The sequence below is a fragment of the Bombus pascuorum genome, unplaced genomic scaffold, assembly GCF_905332965.1.
Source record: "Bombus pascuorum unplaced genomic scaffold, iyBomPasc1.1, whole genome shotgun sequence".
NCBI classification, from domain to species: domain Eukaryota; kingdom Metazoa; phylum Arthropoda; class Insecta; order Hymenoptera; family Apidae; genus Bombus; species Bombus pascuorum.
Genome location: NW_026869730.1, coordinates 691,377 through 715,209, shown reverse-complemented (window position 1 = coordinate 715,209; position 23,833 = coordinate 691,377). Strand labels below are relative to the sequence as shown.

The 23,833-nt window shown below is 33.4% G+C and overlaps 1 protein-coding gene across 1 annotated transcript in view; it reads right to left on the bottom strand.

Annotated features, from left to right (window-relative positions):
* Nucleotides 1-23,145, bottom strand: part of LOC132915625 (uncharacterized) — a 37,655-nt gene extending 14,510 nt beyond the window's left edge. The window contains exons 1-9 of the mRNA XM_060975464.1: nucleotides 23,112-23,145; nucleotides 17,311-17,585; nucleotides 16,171-16,245; nucleotides 15,780-15,996; nucleotides 6,318-6,550; nucleotides 5,505-5,716; nucleotides 4,553-4,767; nucleotides 2,992-3,195; nucleotides 2,784-2,900 (exon numbers count right to left, since the gene is read on the bottom strand). Coding sequence (XP_060831447.1) covers nucleotides 2,784-2,900; nucleotides 2,992-3,195; nucleotides 4,553-4,767; nucleotides 5,505-5,716; nucleotides 6,318-6,550; nucleotides 15,780-15,996; nucleotides 16,171-16,245; nucleotides 17,311-17,585; nucleotides 23,112-23,145 — 1,582 coding nt within the window. The remainder of the gene's footprint in view (nucleotides 1-2,783; nucleotides 2,901-2,991; nucleotides 3,196-4,552; nucleotides 4,768-5,504; nucleotides 5,717-6,317; nucleotides 6,551-15,779; nucleotides 15,997-16,170; nucleotides 16,246-17,310; nucleotides 17,586-23,111) is intronic.
* Nucleotides 23,146-23,833: the final 688 nt, after the last annotated feature.

Below are 23,833 nucleotides of genomic sequence, written 5' to 3'. Positions count from 1 at the left end.
AATTAGTACATACCGATTTAAATGGACCTCATAAAAATACTGGGTTTGATGGATCTAAATATTTCTTAACATTTATAGACGACTATAGTAAATGTGCATTGATTTATACTTTGAAATCAAAAGATGAAGTTTACAATTGTTTCCTTGATTATATAAATAAAGTTGAAAATCTCACTGGTAAAAAGATAAAGAGATTAAGATGCGATAATGGAAAAGAGTATATAAACAGAAACATGTATAATTTAACTAGAGAAAAGGGAATTGTCGTAGAACCATGTCCACCTTATGTTCACGAGTTAAATGGAACAGCTGAGCGTTACAATAGAACAATCATGAATTCCGCTAGATGCTTATTATATGATTCAAAGCTGAATATTAAGTATTGGCCGGAAATAGTTAGAGCCGCGGCGCACTTAAAAAATAGAACCATTACAAACACATATGAAAACAAAACACCATTTGAGATATTTTTTAAGAGGAAACCGAATATAAATAATTTAAAATTATACGGAAGTAGAGTTTTCGTAAGAATACCTGAAATTAAAAGAAATTCGAAATGGGACAAAAAAGCAGACACTGGGATACTCGTAGGTTATGAAAACAATGGATATAGGATCCTAGTTAATAATAAAATTATAATTGCAAGACACGTAGAATTTGTAGATGTAGATGATAACTTAGTAGGATTTCAAGGAGAAGATGGACCAGACAATGAAATAGAAAAGAATTCAAACGAGGTTCATGAAAATGAAACAAATGACGAAGAAGTCGAGCAGGTTACAATAAAAGAGGAGAGAAATTTAAATAACGGATCAGAAAGAGAACTTGAGGACGCAGGAAAAAATTTGAGAAGGTCAGGGCGTGAAAGAAAGAAACCTCAAAGATATGGCCAAACGAGCTCATATTTCATTTATGTGAACGTAGTTAGCGCAGACAGTCCCCAAACCTATGAAGAAGCTTTAAGTGGAGATGACGGCGTTTTATGGAAAGAAGCAATGGATCGAGAGATGGATAGTTTAATCAAAAATGAGACCTGGCAATTAGTGGAGAAACCAAAAGACAAAAGGGTATTAGACCTAAAATGGATATATACAAACAAATCTGATAACCGTAAGAAAGCGCGACTAGTTGTTCGAGGCTTCCAACAAAAGGAAATACTAGAAGATTTATACTCTCCAGTGGCAAAAATGCAAACGTTGAAGTTATTACTATCCTATTGTTGTCAATATGGTTTGACGATCATGCAAATGGATGTAGAAACAGCGTTCCTAAACGGAACTATAAAATCAGAAGTATTTGTAAAACAACCTATAGGTTACGACGATAAAAGCGGGAAAATATGTAAATTATCAAAAGCATTGTATGGATTGCGTGAAAGTTCAAGAGCTTGGTATGAATGTTTCGACGAGTATATAAGAAAATAAGGATTTCAAAGAAGTAAAAGCGATTATTGTCTATATACGAAGTATGAGAGCGATGATATCATATATCTAATTCTATTTGTAGATGACTTATTAATATGTGGAAGAAACAAAACAAAAATCGATGAAATTAAGAACAAATTGTCAAACAAATTTGCGATGAAGGACTTAGGTGAAGTAAAGACTTATTTAGGAATAAACATTGAGCACGATAATGAGAAGGGTGAGATGAAATTAGATCAAAGTAGTTACATAGAGTCATTAGCGAAAAATTATAATATAGAAAATGGTAAACTATATTCCACACCAATGGAACAAAACTTAAGTTTAGAACCCGCACAATCAGCCTCAGACGATATAAGATATAGAAATCTCATAGGAGCTTTATTATGTATTAGTACTGGAACAAGATTAGACGTTAGCTATAGTGTAAACTATTCAAGTCGATTTCAAAACAATTATAACGAGACCCACTACAAGTATGCATTGAGAATTTTGAAATACTTATATTTGACTAGGAAATTAAAACTAACTTATAAAAGAAATTTGAATGCTGAAGTTATTGATTGCTTTGTTGACGCTGATTGGGCTGGAGATAAAGTAGTAAGGCTCTAGGAAGAAATAAATTTGAAAATTTTAGATTAATTTTAAGAATGGTTTGATTGACTTATAAAAGGGAAATGAATATACAGCACGAAAAATTAAGGAGGTGTGTTGAGATATGTATAATCTTTCGTGCTGGACTGGGTTAAATGCGCGTAGAGTTACTTGTATATGAGTATCAGTGTGTGGATACATGTGTGTGTAGCGTCAGAGCGCGTCCAGGCCTGAGTTGAGACAAAGGACGATCGGCAGTTGTGAAGAAGCGTCCAGAAGAGTCGGTTAGTAGTCGTCGAGTGTAGAGAAAGTGAGGAGACGCGTCCAAGTATGTATCGAAGAATATGTGAGAAATCCTTCTAGTAATAAATATATTATTATTTAAATATTACATCCTAGTGTATAGTCAATGTTCCTTCAACATTATTTCGGCACCAAAATTCCACAATTCTTAACAAAAATTATGCACGCATTCAAAGCTTATCTTCAATCAGATTAATTTCAATCTCTACCATAAATCTCTAAAAATGATAAACCAATTTAAACGATTCTAGAATCAGGAACAAAATCAAGCCGCAACGAGAGGATCAATAAACAATCAGAAAGATGATGTCATCAGGATCCAACACCAACTAATATTCTTACCAATTTCCTTCAAAATGCTCGTTGGCGAAGCGTTTCAACACAGGTATCAAACGATATTACCCACAAACGATAGCCATTTATCAATGAGAAATAATGGCTAACGCCACGATAAATTCTTACCAGTCATCTCGTATCCTTCATCGCAGGAATAAAGCACCTGACTGAGATAACTAACGGTATTGTTGATAAGTGTGTAACCTCCGTGTTTTATGTTCGCTGGATAACCGCACTCGATGCCTGAAACGAGCAGAATGTTGAATTTAACATCGATAGGACGATCGTGTATGGTTCACCGAGTGGCCTCTGTGTCTAATTCTTGCTCTCTTACTTTTGCACACCGGTGGAAACTCGTTGTAGAAGCCAGTATCGAGGCATGTACGAGTCGACGGTCCTATAAGAAGGCTGCCGGCGTTACAAGTGTAATCCACCGTCGCGCCAACTTCATATGCGCTTCCGGAATTCCGATCTGTTGTTGTGGTCACCGTCATCGTGGAATTCGGAGGCTGTTCTGGTCGACCACACGCTCGTGGTTCTAAGAGCAAACAAAGAATTCCTTGGTTTTACTTGTTGTCTCAGATTGTTTGACCAAGTATGGAATAGTATCTATCTAATATAGAATAGAGACATTTGTAAAAATCCGATAAATAAATTGTACGAATCGAATCTGACAGGTGACTTATCTGTGAAACGTCATGAGGCTCTCTCACTGCCTCACTTGGCACCGTTTATTTTTCCAATAACTTCTCTCGCGATACTCTGACGGAGAAAAATAGCGCGGACATTGTGCACATGACGAACGTATTGGTCGAGAGTTTGATACTTGGGTATGTAATTTTTTAAAAATTTTATAAGCAAAGTAGCTTCTTAATTAATAAGGAGAATAATTAATAAAAAGAATACTCTTTGTTTGTTTTCCATGAAAATATTGTACCTGATGTTAAGCTTCCAGTAGTTGAGTACCTGTTTCTTATTAGATATAATTTATGCGTTTTTAAATGTTAGTTCAATACTGAAGATTGCTCGTAACGTTAGGAATATGGGACTGCTCTTAAATTGAGTGTAAATGTATGATTGAATACCTACAAAAATCTTGTATTTTATGTGACTGATTTTATATGAGTAACGTTTAAAAAACAAGATGATATTCCATACATTTGCTTACTTTTCTCTATCTTTTTCTATCTATCTTTTTCAGAAGAGAGAGATAAGAACTTCATTTTTTATACATAAGCTTTTCAGCAACCATATTGATCAATTCCATAAATTCTAAAATACAACAAGTTGATGATGATATAAACATTATTTTTTAAATCTACTATCACAGAATTTACTATCATTAGTGTCATCATTTTGCGATAAATGAACTGATGGAAGGAAATCATTCGTGTCTTGAGAGTTGAACGTTAATCGTGTACTTGTGTAATGAAATTACGAAATGAACAATAAGCCAAGTTGTTCAGTTTAGCTTTTGAGAGGCTCGCATAATATTTTTCACCCTTTATTTAATATCTTTCTATTCTTTACGCGTTGCTAAAAAAAAGTAAACGGATTGACTATATTATCGCACCAATCAAGTAAATAAAAGCGGAGAAGTTCTATAAACCTAATATATCAACATGCTATTCGTACGATATCATGATGTATTCTAAAAATTGATCTTGAATGGTAATTAAAAAACAATGTACAAACACAAGAAGCGAATATAAAAGACAAAGTGATATGAGAAAAGGTCCTCTAATTGTTTTGTGCAATGTGTCATCATGTACGTATTAAGATATCTATGAAGAATTAAGTATATATATATATATTTCTATAGTAATGAAGATGACATTTATATAGATGACATTCGATAGTAATTCGATATTAATGAGAAAATACTTGTTACTCACGGTGTTGACAGATGAAATTTAATCGAGCTGTGCAAGGAGTATCAGACCAAAGCCATCCTCTACTACCATCATATCGGGCGCAGTCTTCTTCGCTGCCTTGAGGTAGACTCCAGAAAGAAACAGAAACTTCGTCGCCGCTTCCTGTCCACCTCCAAACCGTACGATCCTTTTGATCTCTTACTGCACCCATCCAATATTGACTCGAAGTATCACTCCTTAATAAAGATAAGGTATATCTTTTTAGAAATGCTTGTTGAAAACACACTTATTACACAATGAACATTGAACATTTTTTCGTTTATGATAATAACTCTCTTTATGGTAATTTACCTTTCGCTTAAACTATTTCTATAATAATTTATTAAATTATCTATGTATCAGAATCTAAGATTCTAATCTAATTATTTGTATTTGTTATTGCTCGTATTTAACTGCTACATATTGATTAAAATTTATTTAATATTTTACAAGAGATGTATTTTTGAATTCTATATAAAAGAAGAAGAATATAAACGAAAGTTTTCACTCTAATATTATTTGTATTTATGAGTACAAGTTATCCTATTTTTATACTCGCCACTGTAAACAATTTACGTCAGAAGGTAGGTTTAGTTTATTTCATGGTAGTAATAGAAGTAATTTCAAATTACAAGGTACAAATGGTACAATAGGAAAATTGACTTGTTTTGAAGCTAAAGTGTTTATTTTAAAATTTTATTACTACCGTATAGAATAATATCTGTACCTTTCCTGTAGCATTTTTATTAACTATTAAATATGAAAATAACAGTTTGATGAAAGTTGCTATTAGTATTAGATATAATAAATTGTCTATTGTAACGAACTAGATAGATCAGTCTGATTTTGATTAAATTGAACTAGTTATATGTTACAGAAAAGAGTTGAAAGTAGATAGCGAAGCGTAGAGGTGGACAATTAATGAATTCGGTACCTGTGCCTCCTCCATAGTTCCCACGAAATAAACCCTTGTAACGCAGGATTACTTTCATCCACTAAAGTACCACCTCGTGCACGACAGAATGCCAATGCTTCTCGGAATATCATCGGTTGGCGATTGTAGAATATGTAACATTTTCCATTGTAGGTTGCTGTCGAACCTGGTGGCTGATCTCTAAATTGTGGACACCTCTCGATGGGAAGAGCCTATATAAAAAAGTAATCACGTTTCTTTAAATTATAAAAAGGAAAAACCTTACATAAAGAAGAATATACACATAAGAAAAGAATAATCGGTGTAAAAGTCAGTATAAAAACCCTAAAACTCAAGTTTTTCTAATAACCCTGGTACATTTTAATTAGTAGAAAGTGTTAAAATACTGATTATATCTACAAAATGAATTACATTATCAAAATATATATAAGAAATGATAAATAAGGTATATATAAAGAGTCTTTTGAAATGTGATATTTTTTAAAACTTGATTATCCATTTTTAACAATTGAAATTCACATTAATTAGTCCCTTCTGTAGTAAACATAATTCACATTCATGGATTCAAAATTTATGAAGGTAACTAAGGGGAAGTTTCGTGAAAGTTTATATTTTTATAAACACAATTTAAAAAATTGAACTTACGTGGAGATTTGTTGCACCTGCTAAATATTATAACAAGCATTATACGTAGTTTTTGTATATCTTTTGCATATTGTATATATTGTATAGATTATATAACTTACAACAAAGCTATTTATGATACTTGGATAATTTTATTTGTTTGAAACAGGTAGAGCAAATTGATCGTACCTGATCAGTGTACACGAAGGACTCGCACAATGAAAGTTGCACTGGAACTAGTGCCGGTGTATTTGCTTCCAAGTGTACGGAAACGAAAGTTCCAGGCATAGGCGGATTACAGGGTAAAAAAAGAGGTTGCCCTTCTTCGAGGGGACCGGTGAAACGATTGCAAATTGGATTCGTTCCCAAGTCCGGCCGATTGTTTCCCACACGAACAACAATTGTTCCGGGTATACCATCACCTGCAATCAGAGAACGTGTGAAAAATTTGAACTTGATATCTTTCGAATGATAGAAAGTGATTCAGAAATTGTATTTCTCGACAATTTAAAAGCACCGTTATTTGTGTATAATAATATCTTCAGTGAGTTATTGATATTTGATTTAATGCATACATACGTGTATAAAATCAAGTATATATATAAAAGATCAAGTTTTTCATTGAAATATCAGCTTTTTCGAAAATGTAGATTAGCGGAACTTTTTTATTAATGCACTTTGCATACTTTTAGACTTATTTTATGTATTACTTTTATTGTTATTTAAGTAATTTTTTTAACATTGTTATAGAAATTGATGTATTTTTTCAGTCACTTGGGTAATAATGTTAAATTATTAATTTATTTGTATGCTCGATTATTGCTAATTAAAAGTACCTAAATTTAATATCTGTGAGTGTGGTAATCGTAATTAAATACGAATATTGTAATTACTAACGAAAGAGAAAGTGATTTGAGAAGCAAAAAATATGACGATAGCTATATATTAATATATTAGTATCCTATCAGTATTTTAATTCAATTTAAATAAAACGCCCGATTTCCTTTTCTTGTAAATATTAGTATTCCTATATTAGTATTCCATTAAAACACAGTTTTTTATTACAGTGATTTAAAATCATAAATTGGCAAAATCGTTAGATAGAGTCTAATGCCCTCAAATTGAAACTTCCATAATACGAAGAACAATTATTTCCACCGACGAGACAAATTTGCCTTTATCTAAATGTGGAAGAAAATGATCTCATGAAATTTCAAGTTTTGAAACAACTACATTGTAGTAATGCACGATACAACAAATAAAAGACTAGAATCGACAAGAACGAATATACAGAAAATAACCCTCTTTATTTCTATCGATAAACTCGATTCTACTCACAAGCTTCCATCGATCAAAGACGGAAGAAGAATACCCTGGTATTAAGATAATAAAATGTGTTATATTACATTACTGAAGAGGATACTTCAGAAACAATCTAGTAGAATGCAGTTCGCATCGATCTAGGCTTTCACTGGCGTCTCAAATTGCTATCCTGTCGCGGCAATTGCATTTGAACGGATAAAATCATCTGCAATAATCCGCTGCTAGGTAAGGACTACATCTTCCGACCTGGAAAACATTTCAGGTGTGACCAGATGGTCAAGTCGTCGCCGAGTTCATAGCCACCACCAACTCCAATTACATGCTTTCCACGCTTTGTCCCTTGTAATCGTCTTTGAAATGGCGACAATTTCTCGTTTACATAAAAAAGTATCCAGCCGGAGAAATTTCTCGAGTCATTCTGCGATATTAGAAATCGCGTTTCTAACGATGCATCGTTGCAGCGATAGTTTAGTTTCCGCTTCTTTGAATTTGTTTAATATATATTTATTTACATGTTTATGTGCTCATTTATTTATGTGTTAGTATAATTGGGTATTTATGAAATAATATAATTATTTTTATTTATTTATAATTATATACAATATTCTTAATATTAATAATCATTTGAATTAATTTGTATAGTATATTAAATAGCGTTGAAATTAGGGTCCTTACACACGTATGTCACTTATTTTTGAAGACGATTGCTGAATTTAGTGTGAATCAGATAAAATGTAATGTAATAAAAATAAGAAAATTTGTTCTGAAATCTTTCTCGAACTTTATGAATATAAATTTATATTTATATTATCTGCTAAATATTTTACTTGTATTTTTATTTTGTTCCTGATTTATTTGTATACAGGTTGCGACTAAAGTATTTTACAGGTGAGCAGTATCTATCTACAGCAGTAAAAATCTACAATATGGCACATTCGAAAAATACACGTCCACATACAAAAATTTACGCGAAAGTGGATTAACATTTAGAAAAATTATCTGAATAATTCATATTACATATATAATTACATATATAAATGATTGCTTGGAGAATTTTGTTTTTAAAATTTTTGGATCCTTATTCAACAATATGAGATTTAAAGGAAATTTATTCTTGTATCTTCTGGATTTTAAGATGTTTTGCATGTTATTAATAAAAAAAATATGTATCAAACATTTTTTCGCGGACGATCTCTCATACTTTTATTAAAATAAACGGGTGCGTTAAGGTGCTGAATCCGTAAAACTGATAAAATTGTATGATAAACAGATAATTAGAAATTAATAGATAAAATAAAATATCGTTAATAAAATTTCCTATTACGTTTTCCAGAGCTAATAACTTATAGAATTTCTATAAGCATTATATACGCAGATAATAAGTTTTGGATAAGCAAAACTATAACTTAAAACTTTAATTTTAGCCTTTTAATTTATTTTCCTAACTTTCGGTTCTAAACAGTCTGTAGCAGATGTAACAGGAAGTGATTTCTAATGCAAAAGTGTAACTTTTTTTTCCAGGAAATCAAATAAATTGAACAATCAAACAAAACAGGAAATTAAAAAAATTAGATTGTTATCAAAGTGCTTGATATATATTAGAAAAAATGTTGGAACAAACGCAAAAAATTAAATAATTAAAAAGAAGACATAACGTTATAAAAACGCGGAATAAGCAGGTTTTATAATTAGAAAATTATTATTAGTATGGAGGTTTCGTAAGTGAATTGATTAGTGAGTTGTGATACATAGATTAGTAGGTGATTGATACTTATACGTGATAATATTAAATTGCATACAAATCTGAATCTGCTTAAAAAATGAAAAAAGGGAAAGTCGGTGAAAAGATAATACCTATATACCTAGAAGATCTTTCTCTCAGATCTTTCAATTAATGTTACTCAATATTTCCTTGTTTCTACGAGAAAGTGTTCTTACGTTCTCCGGTATCGTAACAAAAAATAAATTTAAATCTAATCCAAATAAGTTTCAGTCAAAACTCTTAAAAATATTTACCGCGCATGATCTATACAAGTCAAACGGTGCTACATGTATGCGTTACATGTATAAAGCGATCTCTATTTAAAATATATCTCTTTTTTAGAACAGCGAAGGAGAACACAGCATTCCATGCACGTTGCATGTGTCACACACTCAAGGAAACCATTCGCTCAGTAACCAGATAGACCGAACACCCTGCATGCCACGTCTGTTGAAACAATAACTAAAAAGGCCCTTCCAAAGGGACTAGACCCTCGGTAGAAGTACCTTCCTAACCAGCGCTAAAACAGTCCGTTGTAGCATCTCGAGTCAGTCTTTTTTCCTTTTTTTTTTTTTTATTTTATTTTGGTTATTTTACAATTTGTCCTTGCGGACATTTGGTAAAGTGTTATATCTTATTGGTGAAGAAAAAAAAAATATAAATAAAAAATAATATAGCATGTGGGCGGCTACCCCCAGCGGGGTGCCAGCTTCGTTTTTTTCTAAGTTATATCTTTTATGAGGTCTATTGGGTGTTTCCTTTTTAGTCTTCTTGCGATGTTTGTTGTGTTGCACGTTTCAACTGCCAGCTGGTTCGGGTGTGTTTCTATTCTTGTTCTGTATCTTGTTGCGAATCTGGTAATCTCCTCCTTGACCATTGGTATTCCGAGGTCTTTCCTTATGTCCTCGTTTCTAACGTACCACGGGGCGTTTACCATTGTTCTAAGGATTTTGGCTTGGATTGTTTCTATTTTGTTTATATGGCTCATTGCTGCTGTTCCCCATAGTGGAATTCCGTAAGTCCAGATTGGCTTTATGATTATTTTGTATATTTTCAGTTTGTTTTCTGTGCTTAGTTTGGATTTTCGGCTTGTTAGCCAGTGCATTTGTCTCCTTGCTATCTGTATCTTGTCTATTATTGATTTGATGTGCTGTTTCCATGTGAAGCGTGTATCTATGTGAAGTCCAAGGTATTTGACTTGCCTTGTTTGTGTTATTTGCGTGCCGTTCAGGAAGATGTTTGGTGTTATCTGTTTTCTCAGTGTGAATGTAATGTGGTTGCATTTGTTAGGGTTAGCTTTGATTTGTTTGTCCTGTAGCCACTTTTCTATTTTTGTGATGTGTTCTTGTAGTATTGTGGCTGCTGTTACAGGGTTAGTGTGCCTGACTAGCACGGCTGTGTCGTCCGCGAATGTCAGTATTTTGCTATTGGTAGTTGTTGGAATGTTGGCCGTGTATAGTGTGTATAGTATGGGTCCTAGGACGCTTCCTTGTGGAACACCTGCTTTGATGTCTTTTGCTTCGGAGTGTGCGTCCTTGATTTTTACTGTGAAGGTTCTGTTGCTTATGTATGATTTTATTATTTGGTATATTTCTTCCGGGAATTGTTTCTTGATTGTTTGTATTAGGCTTTCGTGGTTTATTTTGTCGAATGCTTTCTCTATGTCCATGAATAGGGCTGTACAATATTGTTTGTTTTCTATTGTGTGTATTATTTCGTTGACAAGCCTGTGCATTTGTTCTATGGTGGAGTGTTTATTTCTGAATCCAAATTGATGGTCTGGTATTAATTTTTCCTTCTCTATTATTGGTTTTAGTCGGGCGTATATTGCTTTTTCTAGTATTTTGGAGAGCACGGGGAGTAGTGATATTGGTCTGTAGGATGTTGCTTCATGTGGGTCTTTGCCTGGTTTGGGTAACATTATGATTTGTGCCTCCATAATGTAGGATGATATTGTATTCTTAGTATTGCATTGAATATTATTGTAATTAGCCGTATCGCTTTTGGAGGGAGGTTTTTCAATATTTTGCCATTGATTAGATCGATTCCTGGTGCTTTGTTGTTTTTTGTTTTTTCTATTATGTTTCTTATTTCTTGTGCTGTTGTTTTGGGTATGGTGTATTGCTTGTCGATTGCAGTGCTAGTGGCTATCGCGTCGTCGTCCGTATGGCTGTTCTGGTTGCTGTTATTGATGTTGTGTGGTGTAAATGTGTTGCATAGGTGGATGGAAAATTCTTCGGCTTGCTCTTCGTTGCTTCTTGCCCATGTGTTGTCTGCTTTTCTGATTGCTGGGACTGGTTTTATCGCCTTCTTTATTTTTTTTTGTGGCTTTCCATAGTGAGTAGTTGTAGTTCTCGTGTGCAGATAGTGACTCTATGAACTTTGTGAATTCGTCGTTGTTGTGCTCTTTTATTTCGTTTTTTATTTCCTTTGCGAGTTTGTTTAGGTGTTTTTTGTTTTCTTTTGTTCTATGTTTTTGCCATTTTGCTTTCGCTTTTCTTTTATCTCTAATTTTTTCGAGGATGTCTGATGGGATTTGTTTTGTTTGTCTAGTGGTAGTTGCTGGTTTTGTGGTTGCCCGTGCTGCCTCTTGTATAGTTTTTGTAAGTGTTGTTACAGCTTGTTCGATGTGTTGGGGCGTTTTCAGTGGGATGTTGCAGTTGATTTTGCTTTCAATTATTTCTTTGAAGGTTTGCCAATTAGTGGATTTGTTGCATAGCGTCTCTGAGTTGTTGTAGAGTATTGGCTTGTTTCTGTATGTTATTATTATGGGTGTATGGTCGGAGCTAAGCTCGAGGCTGGATGCTATATTTATTTTATTTCCGTTTAATCCCTTTGTGACTGCAAAGTCGAGTAGGTCAGGGATTTTGCTCAGGTCTGTCGGCCAGTATGTCGGTCTTCCTGTGGATAATATATTGAGATTGTTTTTTCTGATGTGTTTTTCCAGGGTTCTGCCTCGAGGTGTAGTGATTCTTGATCCCCATGTTGTGTGCTTTGAGTTGTAGTCTCCTGCTGCGATAAACTTGTCGCCTAGTTGTTGGAAGTATTCTTCCCACATTTGTGCTGTAATTTTGTGTCGCGGTGGTGCATATACTGCTGACAGCTGTAGACGGTTGCTGCTAGTTTGTACGGTAACGGTAGTTGCTTGTATGTGTTCTTTACTAACTTGGCTGTGTAGGTGGTGTTTAATGTCGTTTCTTATTATCACTGCGGTTCCTCCGTGTGCTTTTCCTGAGGGGTGCTTGGTATCGTATATGGTATAGTGCGGTATTTTTGTGTAGCTTTTTGTTGTGAAATGCGTCTCTGATACGAGTAGTATGTCTATGTTGTTGTGGTATAGGAATGCTTTGGTTTCAATGGCCCTTTGTTGTAGGCCGTTAGAGTTCCAGGCAGCTATTTTTAGTATGTCCGTTTTTACTTTTTGCTTAGCATGTTTGTTATCAGTTGTATCATAGCTGTGATTTGTAATGATTGCTGTTTGAATGTTTCGTTTAGTTCGCTTATCGTTCTTGTTAACATGTCGGTGCTTTTGATGGATTGTTTTAATAGTTCTTTTATTTCTGTAGCGTCGTTGGTGTTGTTGTTGTGGTTTTGGTTGGCTACGGGTGTTACTTCCTTGGTTGCTTGCGCGTAGCTTCGACTGCCAGTGGTGTTGATATTGTTGTGGTTGTTGTTCATTACGTACTGTACTTTTATTGGTGTCTCAGCTTCTGCCCTGTCTTGTTGTGTGTGGTGGTAATTATATGTTCTGCTTCTAAGCGGCGGAAACAATTTACGTTAGAGTATTTTTCTGGCTGGACAGCCTTTGTAGCTGGCTGGGTGGTTTCCGTTGCAGTTGTAGCACTTTACCTCGTTTATTTTTCCCGTATATGGGCAGTAAGTTGTCAGGTGCTTTCCTGCGCATTTGACGCACACCGGGTTTCTGTTGCAGTAATTTTTTGTGTGCCCATATTGTTGGCACCGCATGCACTGAGGTATGTCTTTTTTTTGTCTGGGTGGTTCAACTGTGATTATTTTGTTTAAGATTTGTTTAATGTCATAGATTTCCTTGTTGTTTTTGTTCGGTTCTAGTTCTATTAGGAACAGCGGTAGTGGTTGTTTGGTACCAAATCTCGTTATGTTGTTTATTGCCCTTACCTGGTGTCCGATTTTGACTAGTTCGTCGCATATGTTGCTTGTGTTTGTTCTTGGGTGTAGCCCTCTGATAACTGCTTTATAGCTTTTGTCAGTTTTGAGCTGGTAGGTGTGGTACCCGGCGTTTTTTTCTTTTAGCACTTTTACCACTTTTCTGTAGGTTTCTGGGGCGTTGATTAGCACTTTTACCTGGTCCAGTTTTAATTGTTTTATTGAGTAGTTTTCTTTGCCTGCCGTATTGTTTAGCAGTTCGAGGAGGGGGTCTATTACTTGCCCATCGATGTATATTGGTGGTGGTTTGGCGTTGTGTTTTGGTTTTTCCGTTGTTTCTGGTTCCTTCTCTTGTGGTAGTATGCTGAAGGGGTTTTGTAGTGAGATTTCTTGGAGCCACTGCTTACTTTCTGTTTCTGCAGCCCTCCTAGTATTTGCGTTTGTTGTAATTTTTCTTCTTTTGCTGGGTTAGATCGGGTAAGGTGTAAAAATAATTTCTGTAAGTCTCACGTGTTGTTAATGGTGATAAATAAATATATACTAGATAACTGTAGACTACAGTTATTACAACACAATCACCCCTATTATCGTAACTGAAATCAGTGGATCGCCCTGCTCGCGGTGTCGATTCGTACATCGTAACGGGAATTTACGACTCCCGTTGACGCGTCTCAAAGCGAACGCGTCTCCCCGCGACTGGACGAAAATACAATTTCCTTAAGTTAACTTATGCCGTTTATGATATTGCAAAGAAATAAATCATAATATATTCATTAATTAAACAAAGAAATGCTATTACTTGTAAGAACCTATAGTGACTGGCGAGAAATATCACAATTATAGTTTATATTTGGAATTTATTTCACAACAAATACACAGAGCTACATGATAAACAACAGAAAATATATATAAATTTACTAACTTTTAAATCTTACTTATTAAATATAATCATATCTATACATCGAGTAACACGACATGTATCTATATATCTATTCTATGTATCTATGTGTAACAACAACAATTGTCTAACAAATTTTCAAAGCGTTGATAATTGAAATGATAAAAACTTTCTACTTTTAATACTAGATCAACCAAATTTAGATACGTTAATGAAAGAAGAATTTTGAAAATCAATTAAGGGATATGATACATAACAATAGATACAATAGAGAACAATTGCAACATGATAGAAATTGATACAGTGTTTTAAATACATTTCATTGTCGGAAATTATTTGTCCCACTGTCGGCCGGGTGCAATCAATATCAGCACAAAGTCTTCTGCCGCTGTACCGTCGATACCATTATACAAGTGTATATGGTGCTCCTCTTCTTCGCCGATAGTCGGCATTCTCATTATCGGCCGTCTGATACGTTGTTGAAATCTCTGTTTGGGTCGAATGTAAAATTAAATACCATTATTCATTATTCCTTTAACTATCGTTAAAGAATATAAATGATAATATATGAAATGATATTCTATCTAAATTAATTTTCTTTTAAAGAAATTTTTTCTGTAAATATATGTGTATAATAAGTATATTTCCAAAACTTATATTCATTCCACATATATTTTTGTTTTTATATTTAATTATTTAAAAGATCAAAAAATACTAAATAGTTAACTGATTAACTGAATTGATTTGTAAATGACAATTCTATGTGCCTATTCTTATTCCTTGCAGTAATGAAAATACAACAATTTTGTATGTTATTTTCATTGGTCTGTTTTTAAGAAATAATAAATATAATGGTAGTATGGTAGGATAGGAGAGTTTGTGCCATTACATTATTGGTTTTGAATTTCTTCCGAAGATATAAAGCTTTAAATTGCAAAAATAATAGTAAATTATGCAGAATAAAATTTGATGAAAATTTGATGTATAGTTCTAGAAATTTCGCGATAGCTGGATCAGAGAGCATTGTAGTTTCGAAGAAGATACAAGAAAAATTTTGAAGTGACATATCTCTTAAATGAATTTCACCTCTATTAAATCTGATGGTTTAATTATATGACAATTATTTTCTCAATGAATTCAAATAAATACAATGGCCATGACAAGTATTGACACATACTCTCATTTTTAAATGAAACGTTTAAATGACATACGAGTCGTATGAAATAGCCACAGTAAGTAGGGGATTAACCATTTTCCATGGAATTTCAACAATCTTAAGAACACTTACGTATCAAATCAAGTACAAAAGGAATCTTAAGAAATAGAATTCGCTACGTTTCGCTTTCACAAATATTGAAATTTGCCAAAAAAGATTTCGAAAGAGTAATTAGGAGCGACAAGAACGGTTCAAGAATTTTTTCCGTGGTTACGCATATAATTATATATGGAAAGGGAAACGGCAGAAATCGATGTCAAAGATACTGATGGCTATTTTTACACGGCGATACTTATCTTCTAGCGTGAAGGATGACGAATGAAATACCTACTTCGTGCAATGGATGAGGGTATTGCCAGCTTCGTGATATAATAGCGGAAGTTCTACGAGATGGTCGAGCCATGGGCATCGGTTCATCGCTGGACGTCAGTTCATCGCTGGGCGTCAGATCATCGCTGGGCGTCGGTTCAGCGATGAGCGTCGATTTAAGTAAGGTCGAGCCGTAAGTAGCCGAGAAGGGTCGTGGGAGAGGATTCGGCCTCACCTGCATAAGCGGCTACACCAACCAAGGCGGTTGAATACCCGGCATCTCGCTGTGCTGGACCACGTCATGCATCTCGATTTCGTCATTGTTTACTACGTCGTCGATTGTCTCCATTTGGAAACAGCTGTGCACCCTCCGATGCAAAGTTACATAAAAGTGGCAGCTAAACAGTACCAGGATGAAGTCTGCCAATACCTCACTGATGCTAAGGATTAACACGAACCAGCTATAGCTTCCAGAGTCTGTATTCTGTAAAAAGACAATGGTTCGTAGTCATTTATCAATTTATCATTTATCAATTTGTCATTTATCAATTTTGATAAATAACAAGAGATGTAAAAGACATGTAAACTGCGTAAAATTCTCGGAAGAATTAGAAAGAAGATATTAGTGTTAGAGAACAAAGATATATCACGATTATTCTTAAATAGATTGAAAAAGGAGAAAAAGGAGAAAAAGAAGATTCATTGGACAATCATAAACAAAAACAAAAAATTATAACATACTAGAAGTATATTATAAATGATGGTCTTTGCAATTTGTAATGGCATAAGGTACTTTCATTTTATTAATGATTGATGTTACTTTAATTACGAGGTCATTAGCGACAATTACATTTGATTATTTACATTAATCTGGGTTATTAATCACCTTAGACTTTCTATAAATTTTGGCATTTTATGAACCTTTTTCGACTTTAAATATGGTAATTATCTTCAACAAGGAATTTTAGTGCATATTATATTGTAAAATATATATTTACGATTTATAGGTATATAATCTTTATTATCACTAGAATATAAAATATGGAATAATTTATTGTAATAACTAATATAGAATAATTTTTATTATATGGTATAATAAAATTATATATTTATTACTCAATATGTTTACGTTTATTATATATCTTTCAACAGATAAATAATAAATAGTTTTATTACACGTACGATTACATTTGTTTATGGAATATGTAATTTAACTAATGTATTAGTATTTAAAAACTCATTAGTATAAATGTCTATCTTCATAAAAGATATAACTTGGAAAACACGAGGCTGGCACCCCGCTGGGGGTGGCCACCCACATGCTATATTTATTTTATTTCATTGTGCTATCGTCTATGGAGATGACATATTAAAATTTATAGATTTATTTTATATAGATTATTAAATAATGAAGAATTTAACTGAAGGAAAAGAAAACAAAAGTAACGTAGAAAAATAGTAATTAACATTTGAGTAGTGCAACATAGTGTTCAGCAGAGAAAAAGAAATAGGAAAGGACAGTACCGGTGAAAGTACAGACAATACGTACCGAATTAGACTTGTCACCATCCAGTGGCATCCCTACGTTTGTGGAAATACGAACGACGATCACAGATAGAGATGTAAACGAAAGGCCAAAGGCAGCGAGGTCGAATACAAGGAAAGCCATGGTAAAGCCGGAAAATCTGTTGCGCGGCGTCATCAACGCATCAACAATACCAGCAAGTCCTGTCAAAATGGCAACTCCGTCTGCGCACATCTGCAAACTCTGGCCGAGAGACTTATAGGGCGTCAGTAGAACTGTGAAGACCAAGGTAATCAAACCTGAGAAACATTAAAATCGATTTATATTATAATGTGTTTTAGCATGATAACAATTAAAATATGATTCAATTAAGTTTTAATATATAAATGTAAATCGTATATAGAGTTATATAAGTATGATAAGATTACAATTACTTAAGTTTAAAATACCAATTAAAAAGCACGAAGTATATGAGATACTCTGATTTGAAAATTTTCTTTAATTTTTTAAATGTGTAAAATTTTAAACAGTCTTCAAAATTAGAAAGCAATCTATATTATTAGGATATTTAAAAAGCTTGGGAAACCTTTTATTGCAAAGAATTATACATATACATGGTTATCTTAGTTTACTTTCACTTTAGAACTTAATCCTTCTAAAACATAGTAATCAACTTTTTGAAACATTTTTAAATCAATTATGATTCACAATGCAATGTGAAAGATAAAACGTGTGTCTTCTTAAAATATATGAAATTGGTTTAAGAACTCTCTTATTCTACAATGAGACTCACTTTTGTCTCTTATACAAATAACAGAGTACACATGAACATTGAAATAATTGTATTCATTAGAGTGTCGCCAGAAAACATCGAATAACAATGAATTGCAGCGCTGCAATTCTCTACGGTTTGCAAACCCGCGGAAAGAGTTACACAAGTATGACCTTCTAAGTGAAATGTTTTCACTTTTACGCCGATTTCTATGCAGTTTGGAGAAATGTATGCTCGGCCGGTCAATGGAATTCGTGTATTTTTCATGTATAGAAATCCAAACCAATCAAGATACTAAGCATGCTCGTGTTACTTGTTCATGTACTATGTGATAATTTCAAAAATATTTTTCCTTTCTTATCGTAAGTAAATGTTTTCTAATATTATTACGGACTCGATGATCAGAACATCAAGTAATCAAAAATTTAAAGATGCTCCCTTGCAAGAAAAGATTTGAGAAACATTGAAAGACATTGAGAAACAAGAACAGAATGTTAAAGAAATTATTACATTCTTATTGAAAAGCTTTGGCGCTCCTTAATACTAATATTTATAAAATAGTTCAAACTAAATTACCTTCTGTCTTTTATTTAAAATAAGAAAAAGTGATGAAATATATGGAATAGATAATATTTCGGAAAAATTCAATTCGACAGCAGATCGTGATCAATTCGGATAACCAAAGTCCTAGGCTTGATAAAAATATAGATCTTTTGTGATTGTATGTAATAAACTGTTCATATTTAAATAAACTACAGGTTACATTATTATTTAAATAAGTACAGAATTACATAAGGAAGAAATAAATATTGTAATATCTGTTGTTTAATTTTTGTCCGCAAGGACAAATTGTAAAATAACCAAAATAAAATAAAAAAAAAAAAAAAAAATGTACAACACACGCCATCACAGAGCCAATATATAAACCCAATATGATATTTATGGGATGGAATAGGTAGAAGACTAAATAATTGTAAAATAAGTAAGGAAACGATATGAAAACAGATAATTACTTAAATATGGAATAACATTGACATAAATGTCACAATGTCCTAGAGATGTTATTCGAGGCAAAAGCGATCGAACTAAATATTAAAATGAGGTAAGAAATAGAAATAGAGAAACTTTTATAACTCTGTTTTTGCGTGTTACTGTAACGAGTATTCTCTAACTTTTACAAATATTATCCAATTCAAATTTTACACGCATAATGTTGATATCTGTATCTTACTGTAGTTATGAGAATACTTTGAAATATCAAGAGCATCAGACACACACACATATATGTCTTTAATATTTCAGTAGCGAGCTTTCAAATACCTTCGTGTGCCGTTGTACATAACACATACATGTATTTCATATATTTTGCTATACTATAACCATATAAAAATTCGGAGTATAATAATCGTTATTTTCGGTATTAAAATCGTTATTAAACATTTATTTAATTAATCTTCAAATTGAAATACAACCATGGAAAATTAACAAAAGAATAACATCTAGATTTTACAAGTGTGCGCAATGATTGTGTACATATTCCACCGGTAGTCCTAAAGCGTAGCCAATCAGCAAGTAGCACCACTCCTTTGTCTTCACTGATATTATGGACATCGGTGCTGTTCAATCGTCTTTCGTATTCGAGTCAAGGTAGAATGTACATGGTATAAAAATTTACTGAACGTTATAATTTGTTAATTTACCAAGCATTACTTGGTAATGAGTATTAAGTGGAGAATTGAATTTGATTAGAAACTTGAGCTGCAAAGTTTCTATATAAAGAGATTTAGCGAAGGTAAATATTTTGTACATACAATTTTATAAAATGAAAAGATTCGTATACATATTAGTTTTGTATAAATAATTTTAACCTAAAAATTTGTTCCAGGATGAATGGGGTAGTACAGTAACCGGATAGGAAATTATTCTACATGTAAAAGTAAGTCGTAATAACAAATACAGTTTTCTTCTTTTGTTTTTTGTATTTTCAATACATTGTTGATTTTCATATACATAACCATCTTTCCTTTAAAGAAAAATTTACTTTCTCCTAATCCTAGCTATATGTCCATAGATATATATGTCCTGTATATGTGTGTATGTGATTTACTTTGTTATTACTTGGAATGTGTCTGTTTTTGTAAATATAGCTACGCCCTAGATATATCTTCATTGAATTTCATTTATTTCATTCTTATTTCTCTATTTTCTTCCTTTTTGCTCTATATTAATATTTTTAGCTTATCTATCTTTTCAAGGAGGTTTTGCATACAATAACTTTAAAATATGCCGCCTTTACCATGTAAATGTATTAAGTTTCCTGACCTTCTCATTACATTGTCTGCAAAATACACATCTATAAAGTATTGAGTCCAATAATAGTGTGCTTTCCTTTCACCATTATTCCTGTTATATTAATCTCCGGCACTAGAAATATTGTAGTCGCAGAATTTGTTAGTTTCGAATCATGCTTGATCCTCTGGCAGTATATTGTTATACACTTCTAGAATGTTATACCACTATACTTGGTTAATAGCTTAAAAGTATCTCTTCCTTCTGTAGAACTGTATTCAAGAGTTGCAAGATTATTCTCTTCGTATTTTCCATTAAAGATTTAAGTATTCGTTGAGTAAAACTATAATTCGAGCTTAACAGTGTTAAAAGCCATTTTGAAAAGTCCACATATTAAAAAGAACCAAAAACAGAAAGGGGTTATATTCGTACTATTTATACTTAACGACGAATATAACACAATAGCGATATTGGTTTCGTTACTACAGGATATTCTACGTAAAATCGGTTATTGAAACATTGCTCACTTAAGGAGTGTTTTAGATTCTACTTCCGTATTATACAGATTTACACTTGGTAGCGTGCAGTGCAATATCGCTTTCAGAACATCGCCTTCTTGCAAACATTTTTTGTGTTTTTTGGTAGTACTCGATGGATAAAGACGAAATATAACGATTTTATGTTTAGGAATCCATTGGTTCAAAAGCATGCATTGGTTGTATATTTTTGAAGTCTGACATAACTTGCATAAAGTTTAGTTACTAGTTAGTAGTTACTAAAGTTTAGTTTAACGTGAGAAAGATTTAGGCGGTACACTGTTTTGTTTATTTAATTACATACAGTGTTTAACGTATCGTAATATTGCTTTAAGACGGTTATATTAGTAACGTTTATATAGGCAAAGTTCAATGTACACTATCGAAAGTATTTTTAATAATATTTCGGAAACTACCTTCAAAGATTTCCACTTTACTGATTTCGATGATTTCTGAATATGTTATAGAAATTAACTTTTTGTATAACTTTTGTCTATATATATAATTGCCGTTTGGCCATAGTTTCCCCAATATGCGCAAAAAGTTGTCGAGACCGCTTCAGTGAATTCTGCCTATAATTGTGCGTCTGTGACAACGTACGCGTCGGAATTAATTGCCGGCAGCCTTATAGCGACAGGTACAATGATTCAAATGAAATCTAACTCTTATCTTTTGTTTATAGTATATTTTTACACACACAATTACACGCGCGCGCGCGCACACACACACACACACACAAAAGTAACTTATACATACCAATCGTTTAAGAGAAATAATTAAAAATAAAGAATATCTAACGAAATACTAAAGAATTATACCGGAGGCATAACTTTTACTTTGTAACAAAGTAATAAAATGCCTCAAATTTTTGTGATATAAAATTTTGCATTTTTCTGATGTTTCTTGAAACATATGTAATAAATCAGTCGTTTTGGTATTCATAGATTTTCTATATTATACTCTAACATACTTCAATACATTTTTCTATATAATTGCACACTTACTCAAAATATAGAGCTTAAAAGACAAAATTATGCTGGTGACCCAACATCTTTGTAATCGACTTTATATATGTCATCGTCACATAAAATTAAGAGGAAAGGGAGACATTCAATGGATACTTCAGTTCATACAGAAACAATTAGATGAAAAATCCCGCATTTATGCCCCTGACATGAACGGGACGATATTTTTTTCTCACTTTTTAATTATATTATCAGTTAATTTGATTTTTGTCAATGAACACTTACGCATCCTTTCGCATGCAAATCTTCCCTTATTTCTGTTTCTTTTAATATTAGTTTTCCTCAAGCTCTTACTTCGACAGTTACTTCGTTCTTCTAATTGACTATAATATTTTAGGAAATTATTTGAAGAGTCTGCTGATTGAAACTGATTTCTGAGCAAGTCAAGACTTCATAAATTCTTCGCCATGCTGCTGTCACGTAATTTCTGAATAATTACACAACTGTTGATTTTTAGAATAGTCTTTATTTTTTAGACTTAGAGTTTTATTACAAAGGTAAATATTGTAACTGAATTGGAATCAAAAATGGAACTATTTGAACGGTCTCGTACCATCAAAGAAGAAAGCTCGGTGTGGGTGTTCCCTTTGGAACTCAGAACGCGGATTCGTTGTCCACACTTTTTGGTGGAAAAGTGAGGGTAACGATCCGCGATGCCCATTGGTAAATGAATTATGTAGTAAAGACAAGGAGAGCTAGATATGGCTCGTGGGCATCCTTGTTCGTGGAAAAACTCTTATCTTGCCAGACACCCGCTTTCTCCGTATTAGGTAAGAGCGTGCAACAAACATAAGGACCATCTGTAAACCGAAAATGTTTACGTGAAGAAAACTGAAACTGAACAGATTCGGTTTATGTCGTCTTCTTAGGCCTGCTGCGAGTTAATGGAACAATAGATAGGTCTTGGGGTCCGGACTACGGGGAATCTCGCAAGGACCGTCACATCTGGCGTACCACATGGCAAAAGGAAAGTTGATTCGTGACACTGCCACGGTAAGTCCGTTTCTTTTATCCACTCTTAATTGTAGGATGCGCTATTCCATTTAAAAAAGGTGATGAATTCCATTTATTCATTACCTTTCCTAATTATTATTTACAAATTTCAAATACAAAAGACAAATTTCATGCTTGTTTAATTTTATATATAAATACTTCAGTATTTATTGTTACGTCTGCCGACTCTCTACCTGAGCCGGACCTCACCTCGCGGACATATGGCAGCCAGATGCCCGCACATCTTTATTGCGTACTCTTGAAGATACTCGCAGACTGACTATAAATCTCAGAAAACTCTGGCGAAAGTCTTTCATCGCAAACAAGGGCTTTTCCACGAAAGCGTTTTCTAAGGTTTCTGGTTAGCGTCTGGAAAACACGTGAACGCTAAGTGTTCACACGTGCGATGCCTCCTACTCCCAACTTTCCATCGAGGGTGGCTAATACCCTTCCTAGTCCATCGATAGTCTTACTAACCAATAGAAACAATTTCTATTACCCTCACTTCTCCAACCAAAAACTGTCATCAACAAATCAGATGATTCCGTGCGTTAGACACACCCTTCCTTAGCTCACCTCCGACACAGCATCGTCACTATCAAGTCAGTTCGTCTTCGTCCTCAAATCAGTCAATACGTCTACAACTATCGCTCAGTCCAGCGAACTCACTGAGAAGCATCGCAAAGTCGCAATCTAACATTCTAACCGATCAGTCGCAGTCGAAAACTCTCTGTACGGTCGCGTCCAAATCAGTCACATTGTATAAGATCTAACTCGAGAGCTTCTAGTGGTAACTTCCAACACTATTTAAACCGACATCTTATATAAACTGTAAGTGTTATTCTGATACAAATATATATATTTATTCTACAACCGTAGAATAAGTTGCGTTCATTGAATCATCCCGGTTATTCTGAACGAAACGCGGGGAG